Source organism: Lagenorhynchus albirostris, chromosome 6 (assembly GCF_949774975.1).
Source record: "Lagenorhynchus albirostris chromosome 6, mLagAlb1.1, whole genome shotgun sequence".
Taxonomy (NCBI): domain Eukaryota; kingdom Metazoa; phylum Chordata; class Mammalia; order Artiodactyla; family Delphinidae; genus Lagenorhynchus; species Lagenorhynchus albirostris.
This window is the reverse complement of record NC_083100.1, coordinates 4,374,832-4,393,390: the sequence shown is the minus strand read 5'-3', so window position 1 is coordinate 4,393,390 and position 18,559 is coordinate 4,374,832. Positions and strand designations below refer to the sequence as shown.

The 18,559-nt window shown below is 40.9% G+C and overlaps 1 protein-coding gene across 1 annotated transcript in view; it reads right to left on the bottom strand.

Annotated features, from left to right (window-relative positions):
• Positions 1 to 18,559, bottom strand: part of IQCA1 (IQ motif containing with AAA domain 1) — a 168,876-nt gene that overhangs the window by 47,520 nt on the left and 102,797 nt on the right. Inside the window, exons 12-13 of the mRNA XM_060151211.1 lie at positions 8,318 to 8,370; positions 4,808 to 4,890 (exon numbers count right to left, since the gene is read on the bottom strand). Coding sequence (XP_060007194.1) covers positions 4,808 to 4,890; positions 8,318 to 8,370 — 136 coding nt within the window. The remainder of the gene's footprint in view (positions 1 to 4,807; positions 4,891 to 8,317; positions 8,371 to 18,559) is intronic.

Here is an 18,559-nt window from a genome sequence, read left to right as displayed (position 1 = left end):
CTGGGTGTCAATGTTCCCACTGAACGCAGCAGCTCCAGAGCCACAGGCAGAGCCAGGTAATTTAGGGGAGTATTGGCTGTGTTTGCTCCCTCTGCATTTTCCCCTCGAGCAGTGGCTGACCCAGGTGCCTCGCGCTTCTGCGACGTGCACAGGGAGGGAGGGGCACGGAGGCACCAGGAAGTCACAAGCCCTCTTGCTGGAGAACCCTGAGCCCGCGGAAGATAGGTGAGATGACCACCGCGGCAACACAGGGGGGCAGCCAGCTGCTCTGTGCCCGCGCGCCCTCAGGTGTTCCACTTCTGCACTCATTAAACCGTCACAGCAATCCAGTGAGGCGGTTGCTGTTATCATCCTCATAATTGTGGAAACTGAGGCACAGAAAGATTACAGAAGGGACTGGCAGCCCAGAGGGTGCGAGCTTCAGAGGCAGGAGGGAGAAGACATTCCCAGCCTGGGCGGGACAGCTGGTCAGTGGGTCTCTGGTCAGTGGGCATCAGCCCTGTGTCCTGGTGGCACGGAGGACGAGGGAGCAGGGGAGAGAGCCCCTCGCTGAGAGAGGGCCCCAGGCAGGCACCAAGGGGTCTTGGAGGACGCCAGCGCCCAGAATCTCTCCCCAGCATCCAGGCACCATTTGGGAATCAGGGACCTTGATGGTACCTGGGGGCAGGGGTGGAGGTTTGTAAGAAGGATTGAATTTGAATAACCTTGGCAGTTCAGCCCTCGTGATGCTAAGTTACGGTGATTTAAAGAATAAGGAAATGTGCTATTTCTTGCATACCCAAGCTTGTGGCGGGAGCTGGTTCCTGGGCACAGGGTCAGCGCTCTGAGCTGGGCAGGTGCGCAGGGACAGAGCAAGGAACTGGGGGTGGGGGGGAGTTGGGAGCTGGGCCTTGGGGGAACCAGACATTACACACTTGAGTCTCCTGCCCTCCAAGTCTCCTTCAGCCCTAACTGCTGTGATTCTAATGCGTATTTGGATTTGAGTGGTGTTTAGAAAAGAGTGGAAGCCCCCCAAACAACTCGTGTCCCGGCAGTGCTGAGCTGGGCTGGCTGTGAATACAGGGTTCCTGGGCTGTGGGGAATGTCCAAACCACGCGGCCACGTTCTGAGTCTGAGGGTCTGTGCTCAGTCCCTGCCTGCATGGGGAGTCGCTGAGGCACAGCCAACACCCACCCTGCCCTGCTTGTCCAGCTCTGGGCCGGCTGGAAAAGAAGAAGGGGTAACGCCCCAAGGTTTCTTTTTCCCCTTTACTTTAAGGTGTGGTACTTTTATTAGAATACATCTTGGTGTTGGTCAATTGGAGTTGATATTCTCACATACAAAGTGTGATCATTCATTATGTGGTTTGCATTTCTGTTTTAGGAAATTTTTCATGAATAAAAGTTCTTAGTATTTGTTCTGTTCCTTGGCTTTGGTTTTCTTCTTTAGGGATGTGTATTATGTTTGCCTGCCTATGTGAATTTTCTTTGCCTATCTTTAGTACTTGTTACTTTCTTTGGAAACCTTTTAATCTTGTTCTTCATTTCTAGTTTTATTTAAAAAAAAATTCTGTCTTTCACATTTCATTTCTCTTAAAGCAGGTTTGTGGACTTTATTCATTCTTGTATTCACTGTAATTTAGTTTTGTCCTAAAACGAATTTTCTCCTTTATTTAAAATATTCCTGGGGCTTCCCTGGTGGCGCAGTGGTTGAGAGTCCGCCTGCCGATGCAGGGGACGCGGGTTCGTGCCCCGGTCCGGGAAGATCCCACATGCCGCGGAGCGGCTGGGCCCGTGAGCCATGGCCGCTGAGCCTGCGTGTCCGGAGCCTGTGCTCCGCAATGGGAGAGGCCACAACAGTGAGAGGCCTGTGTACCGCAGAAAAGAAAAAACAAACAAACAAACAAAAAAAACCCAAAATATTCCTGGAATTTTGTGTAACTCATTTCTGCACTTTTCTAATTCCACTTTATGTATTCTTACATATCTTCTATAATTTTCTTAATGTATATTAGCTTGGTTTGAAAGAGGAGGTTCCAGTTATGTCTGCTTTGTGGGCGTGTCTTTTTGTGATGACACTTTGCTCCTTATTCTTTCTTTTTTAATAGACATCTGGCATGGGCTTTGACCTTGAAACTTTCCATTGCTTAAATTTATATGAGTTAATATTCCTATATGTTTAGAAGATAGTTTGGGTCAGGGTAGCTTTTTAAATTCCATAGAGTCCCCTCTTCTGTTGTTTTCATATATGTTATGAGTACGGTGGCTTGCTTTTTGAGGTGTCCTTGTTCTGTTCCCCTCCCCCAATTTATTCTGGACCTTTTCTCTCCCTCATCTCTGTTGTTCCTATTCAGTTGTGATTCTGCTCCCAAGAGTTTCTTCTCAGTATAAGGCCGTGTCTTGGAAGGGTCAATTTCAAGAGCGTCCGGAGGTTGGAGTGTTCTCGCCCGTTCATACTTTCTGATTCTATCCATTTTCACGCATCTGCTGCTGACGTGGGCAAACCCCTCCCAATTCCAGCTGCAGTTACTACCCTGGTCTGCTGTGCTTTCCAGTGAGTGCTTGCTGGCTATTTTGGGGTTCTTTTGTTTTTTGTCCCCAGTGGCTTGCACTTTGGGCTTTGAGGGGAAACTTGGTTATTTCGTTTTTGTGTTAATGTTGTCCACAGGCCTTTGCTTTTGCCATCTAGTTGCTTTACTCTATTTTTATGTGGGGATCTGGGAAGATCCACTGCCATCTTTTCAAGTTAAGGATCTTAACCGGGAAAAAGAAGACAAACGTGGAAAAGACCAAAGGGAGCCAATCCTTGTGGCAGTTTGACTGATTTTGCTAGACTGGGTCATTTACATTTGAGGTCACTCTTAAGAGGTTGATTTCATTTGCTTTGACCTTAAGCATCTTCAAGATGCTGCCTGGAAATTGACAAAGAGATCAGTGAGGAAGTCCAAGATGGATAAGAAATTAGTAAGAAGATGAGAAATATGTCCATTAATTCTCTGAGACTGTGCCATGTGCTAGGCACTGTACTAAAAGCTAGGAATTCAGTGATAAGCAAAAAAGACATGATATGAAGAAAGAAACCAGACAAGGAGAGAGAGAGCACTTAGAGATCCCAGTCGTAAGTAAAGAGGTAGGGTTCTGCTAAAAGTGTTATTTTTTCATATGAACAGAATTAACAGAACATAATCAAGGCAATCCAGGAGAAAACCCTGCAGTACTTGAATAAGAAACACATAAAATAAATAGAAACCCAACAGATATTCCAGTACATATTCTGGTAAAATCTTACACCGTTAGGAAATACGAAGGCTCCTCCAAGCCCCTGAGAAGGAAATGTGGCTTTATTTCAAAGGGATTAAAGTGATCAGTTTTTTGATCCAAGGGAAATGTCAGTCTTTCTGCTCCTGCAGGCCAAAACTGGGGCAGTGTAAACGCTGGAATGAATAACTCGGAAATGGGTTGTAATACAATTTTAGAAAGAGAGAATCCATCTGTCTACTCTAATACCAAAACAATTTTAAAAGGAGGGTGGGAGGGAAATCTCTCCAGAAAAATGGTACCTGCTAGAAGAGGAGACAGAAATAGAATATTCCCACTTTACAACCACCATAGCAAACACTGATGCAGGCAGAAGTCATCACGGCGGATGCCTAAACCTTTAAGATGGCTGGGAACAGAATCTCCAGAGCCTCAAACTATCCCCCACAGATTATTCATTGATTACAAAGTGGAAAATGGAGCTTTACAATGGAGAAATCTGTGGAACAGCACCTTCACCAGTGATTAAACCCAACATCACCAGTGATGGGACAAAGCGTCATTTTTGTGCCCTCAATGTGAAAGACTGGGAATCAGGACACAATATTACCTGTAGTTTCCCTGTAAAAAATGTTTAACATGAATCGAGTTAGGAGGAAACCATCAAACCATCAAACCAATTCAGTTGAAGGAGAGTCTATAAAACAGCTGACTTTTTAAAATGTCAATGCTGTGAAGGACTGGAAAAACCTCTAAATTGGTGCTGATTAAAGGAATGAAAGGGACGACGGAGATCCGTCACATCCATGATCCCTGACTGCATTTGGGATTGAGAAAGACAAACAGTTACAAAGGACATTATTTATTAGGACTATTGGGAAAACTGAGTATTAACTAGATATTACCTAGTGGTAACAGTACAACATTAATGTTAAATTTTCTGAGTGTGATTATCTTTTCGTGGTTATGTAGGCGAAATGTCCTCAGTTGACTGTAGATGTATGAAAGTGAAAATGATATCTGCATTAGGGTGGTAGGAGTATGACGAATTTTAAGCTTTAAATATGTTTTCAGATCCTCATGGTATTTTTTAAAAATTAAGAGAAAAACATTAGCTGAAGATGGTGATAGCAAATGTCCCCTCTTTTTCCTCCCAGCTACTCCTGTGGTGGCCCCTAGATGGAATTCTGGAAGGAATTTCTCCTGTGAGGACTCTGTGTTGGAAGTACCAGGGGCTGCCCCCTAGGGCACTTGGATAAACAGAGAGCATGAACAATTCTTCATTTCCTCAATTCAGCTTAAGCCACAAAGAATGCCTCCAGGAACCTTGCTAGTAGGTTTGGAAACCTGCTTCTACCACATTAGGGGAGAGAGCTGGACCCATTAGATCCCAGCACAGCATGAACTCAAATCGATTCAATCCAACAAACATTTACTGCAAGCCACTAAGGTCCAGATTTTAGGTTGGACAAAAGCACAGATGAAACATACTTCCGGCTGTTGGGTCCTCAGAACCCAAGGGGTGACATGCATCTGTGACACATACATGCATTATTCTTTGTGTACTTTACCAATGTAATCAGAGAGGTTGACTTTCAGAGCCTGGATCAATAAGCCTTCTTCCACTAGTTCCTTGTACAGAGATTCGATGGTCCTGGGGATAAAGCAGACCGTGTATTCTGTGAGCAAACACATCAAATCAGCAGTACTGACGTTAATCATCACATACGCAAGAGAACTTCAACCAGATCTCATTCAAAGTACATTTGTATGTATGCAAATAAATTGATTTTTGAAGCGTTACTACAATTGGGGGATAAATTAGACCTTTTAAAAACAATACTTGCACTCGTCCATGGGTATACCTGATGTTTCCCATGAATAAGAATTATATCTTTGGGCATCTGAGACCAGCTATGACTCCTGCAGTCTCCCCTTTCATCAGCCTTCATGATGGCACAAATATGAATCAGAAATTACCCAATAACAGTAACCTCACGGGGCCATAATTATATATTCAGTTAGCGTCTGCACGCTGTAGAAAATCATCAATCCTTCGTGAAATTGACATTTCCTTTTAACTCCATAGCCTAATAGTTTAAAAGAAATATCTATAAAAAACAAAGGCTTATAATGGAAATCATTTTAATATGAAGACAAAATATTATAATTTTTTAGGAGGACGTTATACTCTTCCATAGTGTTTACAGATGACAAAACCTCTTCTCTAAGGCGGCCTCGGGTATGTAGCCAGCATGGTGGTAATTTATACTACTTGAGGAAAAAAAATGGAGATAGTATCCCACTTAATGAATGAAACTCCCAATAAAATTAACTGGGGCTTGGTTTGCTGGAATTCAGATGCTCAAATACGGGGCAGCAGAGTCCTTCAAGATGTTTTGTCTTTTCCCTTTTCATTTTTAGGGGCCTGATGCTTTGGTTCAACCCCAGTCTTTCTTTAGACTGAAGAATTGTAAATATAACTATTTTTAAACTGTTCTTTGATTGTTCAATGATCCAAGTTAGTGTGATTAAAAGAGACTCAAGAACATCAGTGAGACTCAAGCCAAAAACCATTGGGATAGATGTTAATTCAGTGACGCCAGTCTTTGGTTGACTGAAATTTTATTCTATCAGATATATTTAAAATCGTGTGCCCTCAGCTGAGAATTAAGAAAGTTTTCATTGTAATGGAATTTGGGATGACAGTATCTGACCTATACCAAGGCAGTATCGACGGCAGTGTTTTGACTTGAATATTGGTTTAACATAAACATATGTGTAAAATATTAACATAAAATTGAATAAGATTCTCTAAAATAATCCAAACCAAATATCTTAAGACTCCGGGAACAGAAATCTATATTTGGATCTTTCCAGTGAAATAAACTCTTGCGACAGAATAAAAAATTTCAACTCGAAAACTACCTTATATGGCGACCTTATATGGCTGAGCCAGTTTGAAAGCCCTAGGCCCCCTTTTGTCTGGGCAGCCAGCCTACCAGCCTGGGGCTGCCTTGAGTGAACAGAAAAGCATCATGCCCAGGAATAGTCAGGGAGGAATCCCAAGTTGTAAACTAATAATAGATCATCCTAATCATTAACCAGGAAGTGGCTGAGAAGAGATGGTCCCTTTCTGAGCACGGCCACATACAGTGACCAGGAAGAGATGAGGGAGCTAAGAGTGATGAATCTGTTTAAATTGATTTTTCAGGAGGCCATTACAATACTCAACAATAACAATCCCTGTGAATGGCAGGGAGCATAAAATGCCCCTTGAATACCTTGACTGTCAGCACACTGTTGAGTAGTTTTGTGATGGGGAAAAAAAAATAAATAAATAAAATAAAACCACCTTATAAACTATGATAAAAATACTGATTTAAGGTTTATACTAACTGGATGAGAGAAACATAAATTGTCTTACAGTGTCTTGGCAGAGAACTAGCCCATTTACTGAATCCCACTTAATGAATAACATAGAGTCTTTAAAATTAAAATGAAAAATCTTCCAGGAATAGGATGATCAGGTATTTCTGTACTTTGGGGTATAAAAGTGAATAAAATACTACTGGTCTTTCTTCATTTCACTAGAGAATTGCTGTAGCTCATTTATAATAGTTCAACTGTAAAGAAACCTATGCAAAGAACACATTCATTGGCTAACAGACACGGTCCATGAGCCACGTGTGTGCTCTGTGTTGTTAAAGCAGAATTGTATTCAGTTAAGCGACTCTCTAAGCGCAGAGAACGTGAATAGATAACTTTTACTTAGTTGTCAGCTCATCTTGGCAGATTTGGGTTTAGCTCTGGGTGGTCACTCAATAAGACACTTAGCAGGATCTTCTTCTCCTGAAAGACTGAGGTAAGGACAAAGGAGAAACGTGGCATGTGAAAGTCACTGAAAGACAGCAGTGGCCCTGCGGGTAGGCAGGGGCTGGACCTTCCTCCAGGGAAGGGACTACAACATCCCCCCGAGGAGGCGTCAGTGTTGGCGCATCGGTAGATGGACTCCTTCCCAGGAACTGGGCGCCTGAGTCTCAGAATGCTGACCAGGCAGCGGTCAGCCAAAGCTCTTGAACTTGAACTTTTCCCTAAACAATGGAACGTCATGTGAGGAAGCCTGCAGCTCCTCCCTCTAGCGATACCCCGTGGGAGCCTTTTCTCCCCAGAGCCAAAGCCCACACCAAGGCTGGGTGTCTCTCCAGAGGCTGCCTGCCAGGGCCCTGGGCGTGTGCACCAGCTCTGGGGTGGTCCGGTCCCCACTTCTCCTGTGGATGGTTCCATGCTGGCTTCCTCTCTCATGGGTCTTCTTTCAAGCAGAGTTTGGGACTGTTATCAGCGCACCAAAAGGGGAACAAGGGAACACCCCAAACAGGGAGCAACACCTGTGACCCATTAACAAACCCATGGGAAAAAAGGTCTATGTTCAAAGTGATTTCTGACATTCACTTCCTAGGGATTTTAATTAAATTCCTTGAAAATGTCTGAAAACCTAGGCCCTATTTATTTCCAATATTAAAGCACTGAAGGCCATTTCAGCTTAAAAATGAGCATTTATAATCGTTAATATCAAAGTTCAGCCGATGAGGCTTAAGGAAATGGAAGTATCCTTTCACAATGAGACAGATCCTCACCCTTTCCTTCAAGGAGCACTTATGAAGGGCCTCAGCGGGCGGGCCCAGGGGTGGGCATGTAATATGAACCGTCTCTGCCCTCAAGGACTGCAGTCTCAGTGTTCCCTCAAAAGCTATAGCAGGATGCTATTTTCTCAAAAAACTTTCTTGAGAACCCCATGAATTTTAAAACTTAAAAAAAGTCACACGGCCTTAGAAGCGATGGGGCCTGAGTCTGCCTCCCAGGCCCTGCCTCTCCACTGCGTCTCCCCAGTCAAGGATGCTGGCCTGCGTGCAGGACTGAAGAGAGGTCTCTGCGCTTTCCCCCACCATACTCTTCCAGGATGAAGGGGTGTGGTGTACAGAGCAGGAGGGGGGGGGTTGCCTTTCCCAGACCAGGCCGAGGACTCAGGCCATGTCCTATGCTCTTTTCTGCCATGCCCCCCACCCGTATGCACCCCTCACCTGTCAGCCGTTGGGTCTTTATCCTTCTTCCCCACTTTCCTTTTTTTGTCTTTCTGGAAGAAAATGGAAAAAAAAACCCATTTAGTAAAATCAAGCTTTGTGTAAACAAGAAAAATGAGCTCTAGAGATTAGCTAAGGAAGCTGGTTTTGGGGGGTGGCGTAGGGGATGGGAGGTGGGAAGTCAATCGCGGTACCTGGAGCTCCAACACTTACTTCATGAACACAGGGACTGGCAGGTGAGGTGGCCACCCGGAAACCTGCATGGACTGAGTCCCAACAGGCCCCGAGCATTCTGGTTCTTCTTCTGGGCCCTGGCACGCTTGCTACAAAGGATGAGAGTGCCGAGTGCACAGGCTATCAAGCTGTGCTTTTCTTTGGTATCTGATCACCTCTCTGTTAGCATCAGGACCTGAACCTGGAGCCCAAAGACTGAGGCAACCATCCAACTTTGGTTCCCAAAGGGCTTTGCACTCAGATCCTTGTGCCGGCGGGAGGGCAGTGCTCAGAACGTGGTCCGTTAAAGCAGTGCTTATCGCTGCACTACTCTGCCTAAAATATCCACCAGTGGGCTTCCCTGGTGGTGCAGTGGTTGAGAGTCCGCCTGCTGATTCAGGGAACACGGGTTCGTGCCCTGGTCCGGGAATATCCCACATGCCGCGGAGCAGCTGGGCCCATGAGCCATGGCTGCTGAGCCTGCACGTCCGGAGCCTGTGCTCCGCAACGGGAGAGGCCACGACAGTGAGAGGCCCGCGTACCGCAGAAAACAAACAAATAAATAAATAAATAAAATATCCATCAGTACCTCCCCATTGCCCACAGGATAAAGTTAAAATTCTGCAGCCTGGCCCCTATCTTCCTTTGTTGTCTCATCTTCTATCCCAGGCCTTCTCAGGTGACTCTTGCTCCCTATCATTTCATTCATGCTTTCATTTATTGTTTTTATTGCAGCATAATGTACATAAAGTATACCCACATCAGGTTGGTTAACATTTTACATTTAATTTTTACATATAATCATATAACTACCACCCAGCTGAAAATACAGAACATATTTTCACCATTCCTGAATTCTCTCTCACACTGCTTTCTGGGGTCTGTGGGTAACCACCACTCTGACTTCTCTGGGGATTCGCATTGCCTGTTCTTGAACATGGAATCTTACAATATAAACTCTTTCCTTTTAAAATTTAACATCTTTATTTGAATATAATTGTTTTACAGTGTTGTGTTAGTTTCTGCTGTGTAACAAAGTGAATCAGCTATATGCATATGTATATCCCCATATCCCCTCCTTCTTGCATCTCCCTCCCACCCTCCTTATCCCACCCCTCTAGGTGGTTGCAAAGCACCGAGCTGATCTCCCTGTGCTATGTAGTGTATATATGTCCATGCCACTCTCTCACTTCGTCCCAGCTCACCCTTCCCGCTCCCCATGTCCTCAAGTCCATTCTCTGCATCTGTGTCTTTATTCCTGTCCTGCCCCTAGGTTCATGAGAACCTTTTTTTTTTTTTAGATTCCATATATGTTAGCATACAGTATTTGTTTTTCTGACTTACTTCACTCTGTATGACAGACTCTAGGTCCATCCACCTCACTACAAATTACTCAATTTCATTTCTTTTTATGGCTGAGTAATATTCCATTGTATATATGTGCCACATCTTCTTTATCCATTCATCTGTCGATGGACACTTAGGTTGCTTCCATGTCCTGGCTATTGTAAACAGAGCTGCAATGAACATTGTGGTACATGACTCCTTTTGAATTATGGTTTTCTCAAGGTATATGCCCAGTAGCAGGATTGGTGGGTCATATGGTAGTTCTATTTTTAGTTTTTTTTTCCACTTATTTTTAGTTTTTTAAGGAACCTCCATACTGTTCTCCATAGTGGCTGCATCAATTTACATTCCCACCAACAGTGCAAGAGGGTTCCCTTTTCTCCACACCCTCTCCAGCATTTATTGTTTGTAGACTTTTTGATGATGGCCATTCTGACCAGTGTGAGGTGCTACCTCATTGTACTTTTGATTTACATTTCTCTAATGATTAGTGATGTTGAGCATCCTTTCACGTGTTTGTTGGCAATCTGTACATCTTCTTTGGAGAAATGTCTCTTTAGGTCTTCTGCCCATTTTTGGATTGGGTTGTTTGTTTTTTTTGATATTGAGCTGCATGAGCTGCTTGTATATTTTGGAGATTAATCCTTTGTTAGTTGATTCATAGGTCCCATTTGTTTATTTTTGTTTTTATTTCCATTTCTCTAGGAGGTGGGTCAAAAAGGATCTTGCTGTGATTTATGTCATAGAGTGTTCTATGTTTTCCTCTAAGAGTTTTATAGTGTCTGGCCTTACATTTAGGTCTTTAATCCATTTTGAGTTTATTTTTGTGTATGGTGTTAGGAAGTGTTCTAATTTCATTCTTTTACGTGTAACTGTCCAGTTTTCCCAGCACCACTTATTATTATTTTTTAACATCTTTATTGGAGTATAACTGCTTTTCAATGGTGTGTTAGTTTCTGCTTTATAACAAAGTGTATCATCTATACGTATACATATATCACTATATCTCTTCCCTCTTGTGTCTCCCTCCCTCCCACCTCCCTATCCCACCCCTCTAGGTGGTCACAAAGCAACGTCCAGCACCTGTTATTGAAGAGGCTGTGTTTTCTCCATTGTAAACTCTTGCCTCCATTATTGAATATTAGGTGACCGACCATATGTGTGTGGGTTTATCTCTGGGCTTTCTATCCTGTTCCATTGATCTATATTTCTGTTTTTGTGCCAGTACCATACTGTCTTGATTACTGTAGCTTTGTAGTATAGTCTGAAGTCAGGGAGCCTGATTCTTTCATTTTTCTTTCTCAAGATGGCTTTGGCTATTCGGGGTCTTTTGTGTCTCTCTACAAATTGTGAAATTTTTGGTTCATACCAATGGAAAAATGCCACTGGTATTTTGATAGGGATTGCATTGAATCTGTAGATTGCTTTGGGTAGTATAGTCATTTTCACAATGTTGATTCTTCCAATCCAAGAATATGGTATATCTCTCCATCTGTTTGTATCAACTTTAAGTTTTTTCATCAGTGTCTTATAGTTTTCTGCATACAGGTCTTTTGTCTCCTTAGGTAGGTTTATTCCTGTGTATTTTATTCTTTATCTTGCAGTGGTAAATGGGAGTGTTTCCTTAATTTCTCTTTCAGATTTTTCATCATTAGTGTATAGGAATGCAAGAGATTTCTGTGCATTAATTTTGTATCCTGCTACTCTACCAAATTTATTGATTAGATCTAGTAGTTTTCTGGTAGCATCTTTAGAATTCTCTATGTAGAGTATCATGTCATCTGCAAACAGTGACAGTTTTACTTCTTTTCCAATTTGGATTCCTTTTATTTCTTTTTCTTCTCTGATTGCCATGGCTAGGACTTCCAAAACTATTTTTAATAACAGTGGTGAGAGTGGGCAACCATGTCTTGTTCTTGATCTCAGAGGAAATGGTTTCAGTTTTTCACCACTGAGAATGACGTTGGCTGTGGGTTTGTCATATATGGACTTTATTATGTTGAGGTAGGGTCCCTCTATGCCTACTTTCTGGAGAGCTTTTATTATAAATGGGTGTTGAATTTTGTCAAAAGCTTTTTGTGCATCTATTGAGATGATCATATGGTTTTTATCCTTCAATTTGTTAATATGGTGTATCACATTGATTGATTTGACTGTATTGAAATATCCTTGCATTTCTGGGATAAACCCCACTGGATCATGGTGTATGATCCTTTTAATGTGTTGTTGGATTCTGTTTGTTAATATCCTGTTGAGGATTTTTGCATCTATGTTTTTGCATCAGACATATTGGCCTGTAGTTTTCTTTCTTTGTGACATCTTTGTCTGGTTTTGGTATCAGGGTGATGGTGGCCTCATAGAATGATTTTGGAAGTGTTCCTCCCTCTGCTATATTTTGGAAGAGTTTGAGAAGGATAGGTGTTAGCTCTTCTCTAAATGTTGGGTAGAATTTGCCTGTGAATCCATCTGGTCCTGGACTTTTGTTTGTTGGAAGATTTTTAATCACAGTTTCAATTTCAGTGCTTGTGATTGGTCTGTTTATATTTTCTATTTCTTCCTGGTTCAGTCTCAGAAGTTGTGTTTTTCTAAGAATTTGTCCATTTCTTCCACGGTGTCCATTTTATTGGCATATAGTTGCTTGTAATAATCTCTCATGATCCTTTGTATCTCTGAAGTGTCAGTTGTTACTTCTCCTTTTTCATTTCTAATTCTATTGATTTGAGTCTTCTCCATTTTTTCTTGATGAGTCTGGCTAAAGTTTTATCAATTTTGTTTATCTTCTCAAAGAACCAGCTTTTGGTTTTATTGATCTTTGCTATTATTTCCTTCATTTCTTTTTCATTTATTTCTGATCTGATCTTTATGAATTCTTTCCTTCTGCCCACTTGAGGTTTTTTTTAGTTCTTCTTTCTCTAATTTCTTTAGGTGTAAGGTTAGGTTGTTTATTTGAGATGTTTCTTGTTTCTTCAGGTAGGATGGTATTGCTATAAGCTTCCCTCTTAGAACTGCTTTTGCTGCATCCCATAGGTTTTGGATTGTAGTGTTTTCATTGTCATTTGTTTCTAGGTAATTTTTGATTTCCTCTTTGATTTCTTCAGTGATCTCTTGGTTATTAAGCAGTGTATTGTTTAGCCTCCACGTGTTTGTATTTTTTACAGTTTTTTTTCTGTAATTAATATCTAGTTTCATAGCGTTGTGATTGGAAAAGATACCTGATACCCTTTCAATTTTCGTAAATTTACCAAGGCTTGATTTGTGACCCAAGCTATGGTCTGTCCTGGAGAATGTTCTGTGAGCATTTGAGAAGAAAGTGTATCCTGTTGTTTTTGGATGGAATGTCCTATAAATATCAATTAAGTCCTTCTTGTTTAATGTGTGATTTAAAGCTTGTGTTTCCTCATTTATTTTCATTTTGGGTTATCTGTACATTGGTGAAAGTGGGGTGTTAAAGTCCCCTACTATTATTGTGTTACTGTCAATATCCCCTTTTATGGCTGTTAGCATTTGCCTTATGTATTGAGGTGGTCCTATGTTGGATGCATAAGTACTTACAATTGTTATATCTTCTTCTTGGATTGATCCCTTGATCATCATGTAGTGTCCTTCTTTGTCTCTTGTAATAGTCTTTATTTTAAAGTCTATTTTGTCTGATGTGAGAATTGCTACGCCAGCTTTCTTTTGATTTCCATTTGCATGGAATATCTTTTTCCATCCCCTCACTTTCAATCTGTATGTGTCCCTAGGTCTGAAGTGGGTCTCTTGTAGACAGCATATGTACAGGTCTTGTTTTTGTATCCATTCAGCCAGTCATGTCTTTTGGTTGGAGCCTTTAATCCATTTACATTTAAGGTAATTATCAATAGGTATGTTCCTATTACCATTTTCTTAATTGTTTTGAGTTTGTTATTGTAGGTCTTTCCCTTCTCTTGTGTTTCCTACCTAGAGAAGTTCCTTTAGCATTTGTTGTAGACCTGGTTTGGTGGTGCTGAATTCTCTTAACTTTTGCTTTTCTGTAAAGCTTTTAATTTCTCCATCAAATCTGAATGAGATCCTTGCTGGGTAGAGTAATCTTGGTTGCAGGTTTTTCCCTTTCATCACTTTAAATATGTCCTGCCAGTCCCTTCTGGCTTGCAGTTTCTGCTGAAAGATCAGCTGTTAACCTTATGAGGATTCCCTTATATATTATTTGTTGCTTTCCCCTTGCCTCTTTTAATATTTTTCTTTGTATTTAATTTTTGATAGTTTGATTAATATGTGTCCCGACATGTTTCTCTTTGGGTTTATCCTGTATGGTACTCTCTGTGCTTCCTGGACTTGACTATTTCTTTTCCCAGGTTAGGGAAGTTTTTGACTATTGTCTCTTCAAATATTTTCTCAGACCCTTTCTTTTTCTCTTCTTCTTCTGGGACCCCTATATTTCGAATGTTGGTGCATTTAATGTTGTCCCAGAGGTCTCTGTGAGTGTCCTCAATTCTTTTCATTCTTTTTTCTTTATTCTGCACCCTGGCAGTTATTTCCACCATTTTGTCTTCCAGCTCACTTATCCGTCCTTCTTCCTCAGTTATTCTGTTATTGATTCCTTCTAGAGTATTTTTTTTTTTTAAACAGAGAAGAGGAGTATTTATTTATTTATTTATTTATTTATTTATTTAGGGCTGTGTTGGGTCTTCGTTTCTGTGCAAGGGCTTTCTGTAGTTGTGGCAACCGGGGGCCACTCTTCATTGTGGTGCACGGGCCTCTCACTATTGCGGCCTCTCTTGTTGCGGAGCACAGGCTCCAGACGCGCGGGCTCAGTAGTTGTGGCTCACAGGCCTAGTTGCTCCGCGGCATGTGGGATCCTCCCAGACCAGGGCTCAAACCCGTGTCCCCTGCATTAGCAGGCAGATTCTCAACCACTGTGCCACCAGGGAAGCCCCTAGAGTATTTTTAATTTCAGTAATTATATTGTTCATCACTGTTTGTTTTCTCTTTAGTTCTTCTAGATCCTTGTTGCATGTTTCTTGTATTTTCTCAATTCTGTTTCCGATATTTTGGATCATCTTTACTATCATTACTCTGAATTCTTTTTCAGGCAGGTTGCCTATTTCGTCTTCATTTATTTCATCTTGTAGGTTTTTACCTTGCTCCTTAGTCTGTAACATATTTTTTTGTTGGTTCATTTTTTTTGATGGGTGGGGCTGCATTCCTGTCTTACTGGTTGTTTGGCCTGAGATGTCCATTTCTGGCGTTAGCAGGCAGTTGGATAGAGCTGGGTCTTGGTGCTGAGATGAGGACCTCTGGGAGGGCTCACTGTGATTGATATTCCCTGGGGTCTGAAGTTATCTTTTAATCCAGCTATTTGGACTTGGAGCTCCCATCACAGGAGCTCGAGCCCGACCTTGAGCCCGCAAACTTTGTGGCATGGTTAAAAAAAAAAAAAAGGAAGGAAGAAAGAAAAGAAAAAAAGGAGCAGTACAATATCAAAGAATAGAAAACAAAATGAAATTAGAAAGATAAAAAATGTATTAGGAAAAATAAAACTACAGTTGAAACAACTGCAACAAGATAAAATAAAACCACAACAGAAAAAAGGAAAAAAAAAAAAAAGGGTGGGTGGGAAACAAATCAAAAGCAGAGAACAATAACAAAGTATAAAGAATGAAACAAAATTAGAAAAATAAAAGATTTGTTAGAAAAATAAAAACATAAAAGAATCAACAACAAAGAATCAACAAGGTTAAACAGAACTCCAATCGAAAAGAGGAAAAAAACAACCTCCCATCCCCTTAGGTGTCCGTGGTCCCCCACCAGTGCCTGGTAGGTGCCCTAGTTGTGAGGAGATGTGAATTCCGTGTCTCCTAGTCCACCATCTTGACTCCGCACCCCATAAACTCTTTTAGGTCTGGCTTCCTCCAATCAGTATTACAATTCCAAGATTCACATATGTGGTTGCACGTAGCTATACTTCATGTTTTTCAGTATTTTAAAATTTAAATTTCTTATTTTGAGATAATGGTGGACTCACATTCAGCTGTAAGAATTGCTATGGAGAGATGTAACCTTTAGCGGGTTTCTCCTAAGGGTAACATCTGGCAGAACTTTCTCACAAGGTCACAACCATGATCTTGACTTGATACTGATACAGTTGAGATCCAGGACGTTTCAATCACCCCAAGGGTCCTTCCAGTTGCTCTTTCAGAGTAACCCTTGCTTCCCTCCCACAGCCAATCCAGCTTTATTAGAAACCTCTAATCTGTTCTGTTTCTACAGTTTTGTCCTTTCAGGAATGTTCTATCAGCAGAATCATAGAGTATGTTACTTTCTTGCTTTTTATTCATCATAATTCTCAAGAAATTTGTCCAGGTCACTGTATGCATGAATAGTTTTTTTTTTTTTATTGCTGTTTCTAGTTTTGGGCTATCATGAGTTGATTAAGGTGCAACAAATGTCTCTGTGTGTGTGTGTGTGTGTGTGTGTGTGTGTGTGTGTGTGTGTAAGTTTTCATTTCTCTGGGATAAATGCTCATGAATGCAATTGCTGGGTTCTGTGGTAGTTGTATGTTTTTTTTTAAGAAATGACAAATTTTGTGCAGAGTGGTCATACCATTTTACACTCCTACCAATCATGTAAAAGTGATCTAGTTTGTCCCCCGTTATCTTAGGCAATTGGTGTTGCCATTGTTTTTATTTTAGCCATCCTCATAGGTATGAAGTGATTTCTCTGTGGTTTTAATTTGCATTTCTCTAATGGCTAACAATGCTGGACACCTTTTCTGTGCTCTTTTTCCCTCTGTACATCCACTTGGGTGAAATGTCTCCATGTCTCTTGTCCATTTTATAATCGGATTGTTTTGTTTTCTAACTGTTGAGTTTTGAGAGTTCCTTGTATGTTCTACATACTAGCTCGTCGTCAGATATGTGCTTTACAAATGTTTTGTCCCAGTCTGTAGCTTGTCTTTTCACCCACTTAACAGGGTCTTTCTCTGAGCAAACAGTTTTAATTCTGATGAAGTTCAAATATTCCTCTAATGGATTTGCGCTTGCAGTGTTAATTTTAAGAACTCTTTGCTAGCCTTACCTCCCAAAGATTTTCTCCTATATTTTTTTTCTAAAACTTACAGCTTTACATTTTACATCTAAGTCCATGATCTGTTTTGAGTTATTTTTTGTACAATATGTGAGACTTAGCTCAAGGTTCATTTATTATTATTATTTTTTTTGGTCTGTAGATATCCAGTTGCTCCAGCACCATTTATTGAAAAGGTTATCCTTCCTCCCTTGAACGGCATTTGCATCTTCATCAAAAATCAGTCAGGCCTATTTGTGTGAGCCTATGTCTCAGTTGTCTGTTTTGTTTCATTGATCTACAGTTTAACCCTCTACCAATAGCAAACAGTCTTGATTACTGTAGCTGTATAATAAAACTTGAAATTAGGTAGATGGATTCTTTTTACTTTATTCCTCTTTTAAAAAATCGTTTTAGCAATTTTAGATTCATTGTCTTTCCATATAAATTTTAGGATAATCTTGTCTATGTTTATAAACTATCTTTCTGGGATTTTTTTTTTTTTTTTGCGGTACGCGGGCCTCTCGCTGTTGTGGCCTCTCCCGTTGCGGAGCACAGGCTCTGGACGCGCAGGCTCAGCGGCCATGGCTCACAGGCCCAGCTGCTCCGCGGCATGTGGGATCTTCCCAGACTGAGGCATGAACCCGTGTCCCCTGCATCGGCAGGCAGACTCTCAAGCACTGCGGCACCAGGGAAGCCCTCTTTCTGGGATTTTGATAAGAACTGGATTAATCTTGTATATTGATGTGGAGAGAATTGACATCTTTACATTTTGTTTTCCAATCCATGTGCATAGTATGTTGATCTATTTAGATCTTCTTTGATTTCTTTCATCAGCATGGTGTAGTTTTAGCATACAAGTCCTACACACGTTTTGTTAGCTTTACACCTAAGTATTTCCTTTTTGAGTGATTTTAAGAGATATTATATTTTTAATCTTGGTGTCCATCTGTTCATTGCTAGTAAACAGAAATATGATTGATTTTTATATGTTCCCCTTGTACCCTACAACCTTGCTGAATGCACTTTTTTATTTCTAGGAGTTTCTTCGTAGATTTCTTATTTTCTAAATAGACAATCACGTCATCTGCAAATAGGGACTGTTTATTTTTTAAATTTCCTTTGCTTGTCCTACCGCACTGGCTAAAACGTCTAGCACTATGTTCAATAAAAGTGCAGTGAGTGGACACACTTGCCTTATTCCCAGTCTTAGGAGAAAAGCATTTAGTCTTTCACTGTTAAGTAGAAGGTTAGCTGTAGGTGTTTTTGTAGATTCTTTTTATCAAGTCATGGAAGTTCTCTAATTTTTCTGAGAGATTTATCATGGGTGAGCGTTAAATACTTTTTCTGCATCAATTGATATGATCATGTGATTTTTTTTCTCCTTTAGTCTGTTAACATAGTTGATTCTCAAATATTGAACTAGGCTTGCATTCCTGGAATAAACCCCACTTGGTCAGGGTTTATAATTCTCTTTATTTTTGCATTCTACTTGAAAATATTTTAAGAATTTTTGTATCTATACTCATGAGGGATATTGGCCTATATTTTTCCTTTTTTTTTGTACTGCTTTTGTCTGGTTTTCACTTAAGGGTAACACTAGCTTGTTATAAAATGGGTTGGGAAGTGTTTCTTCTA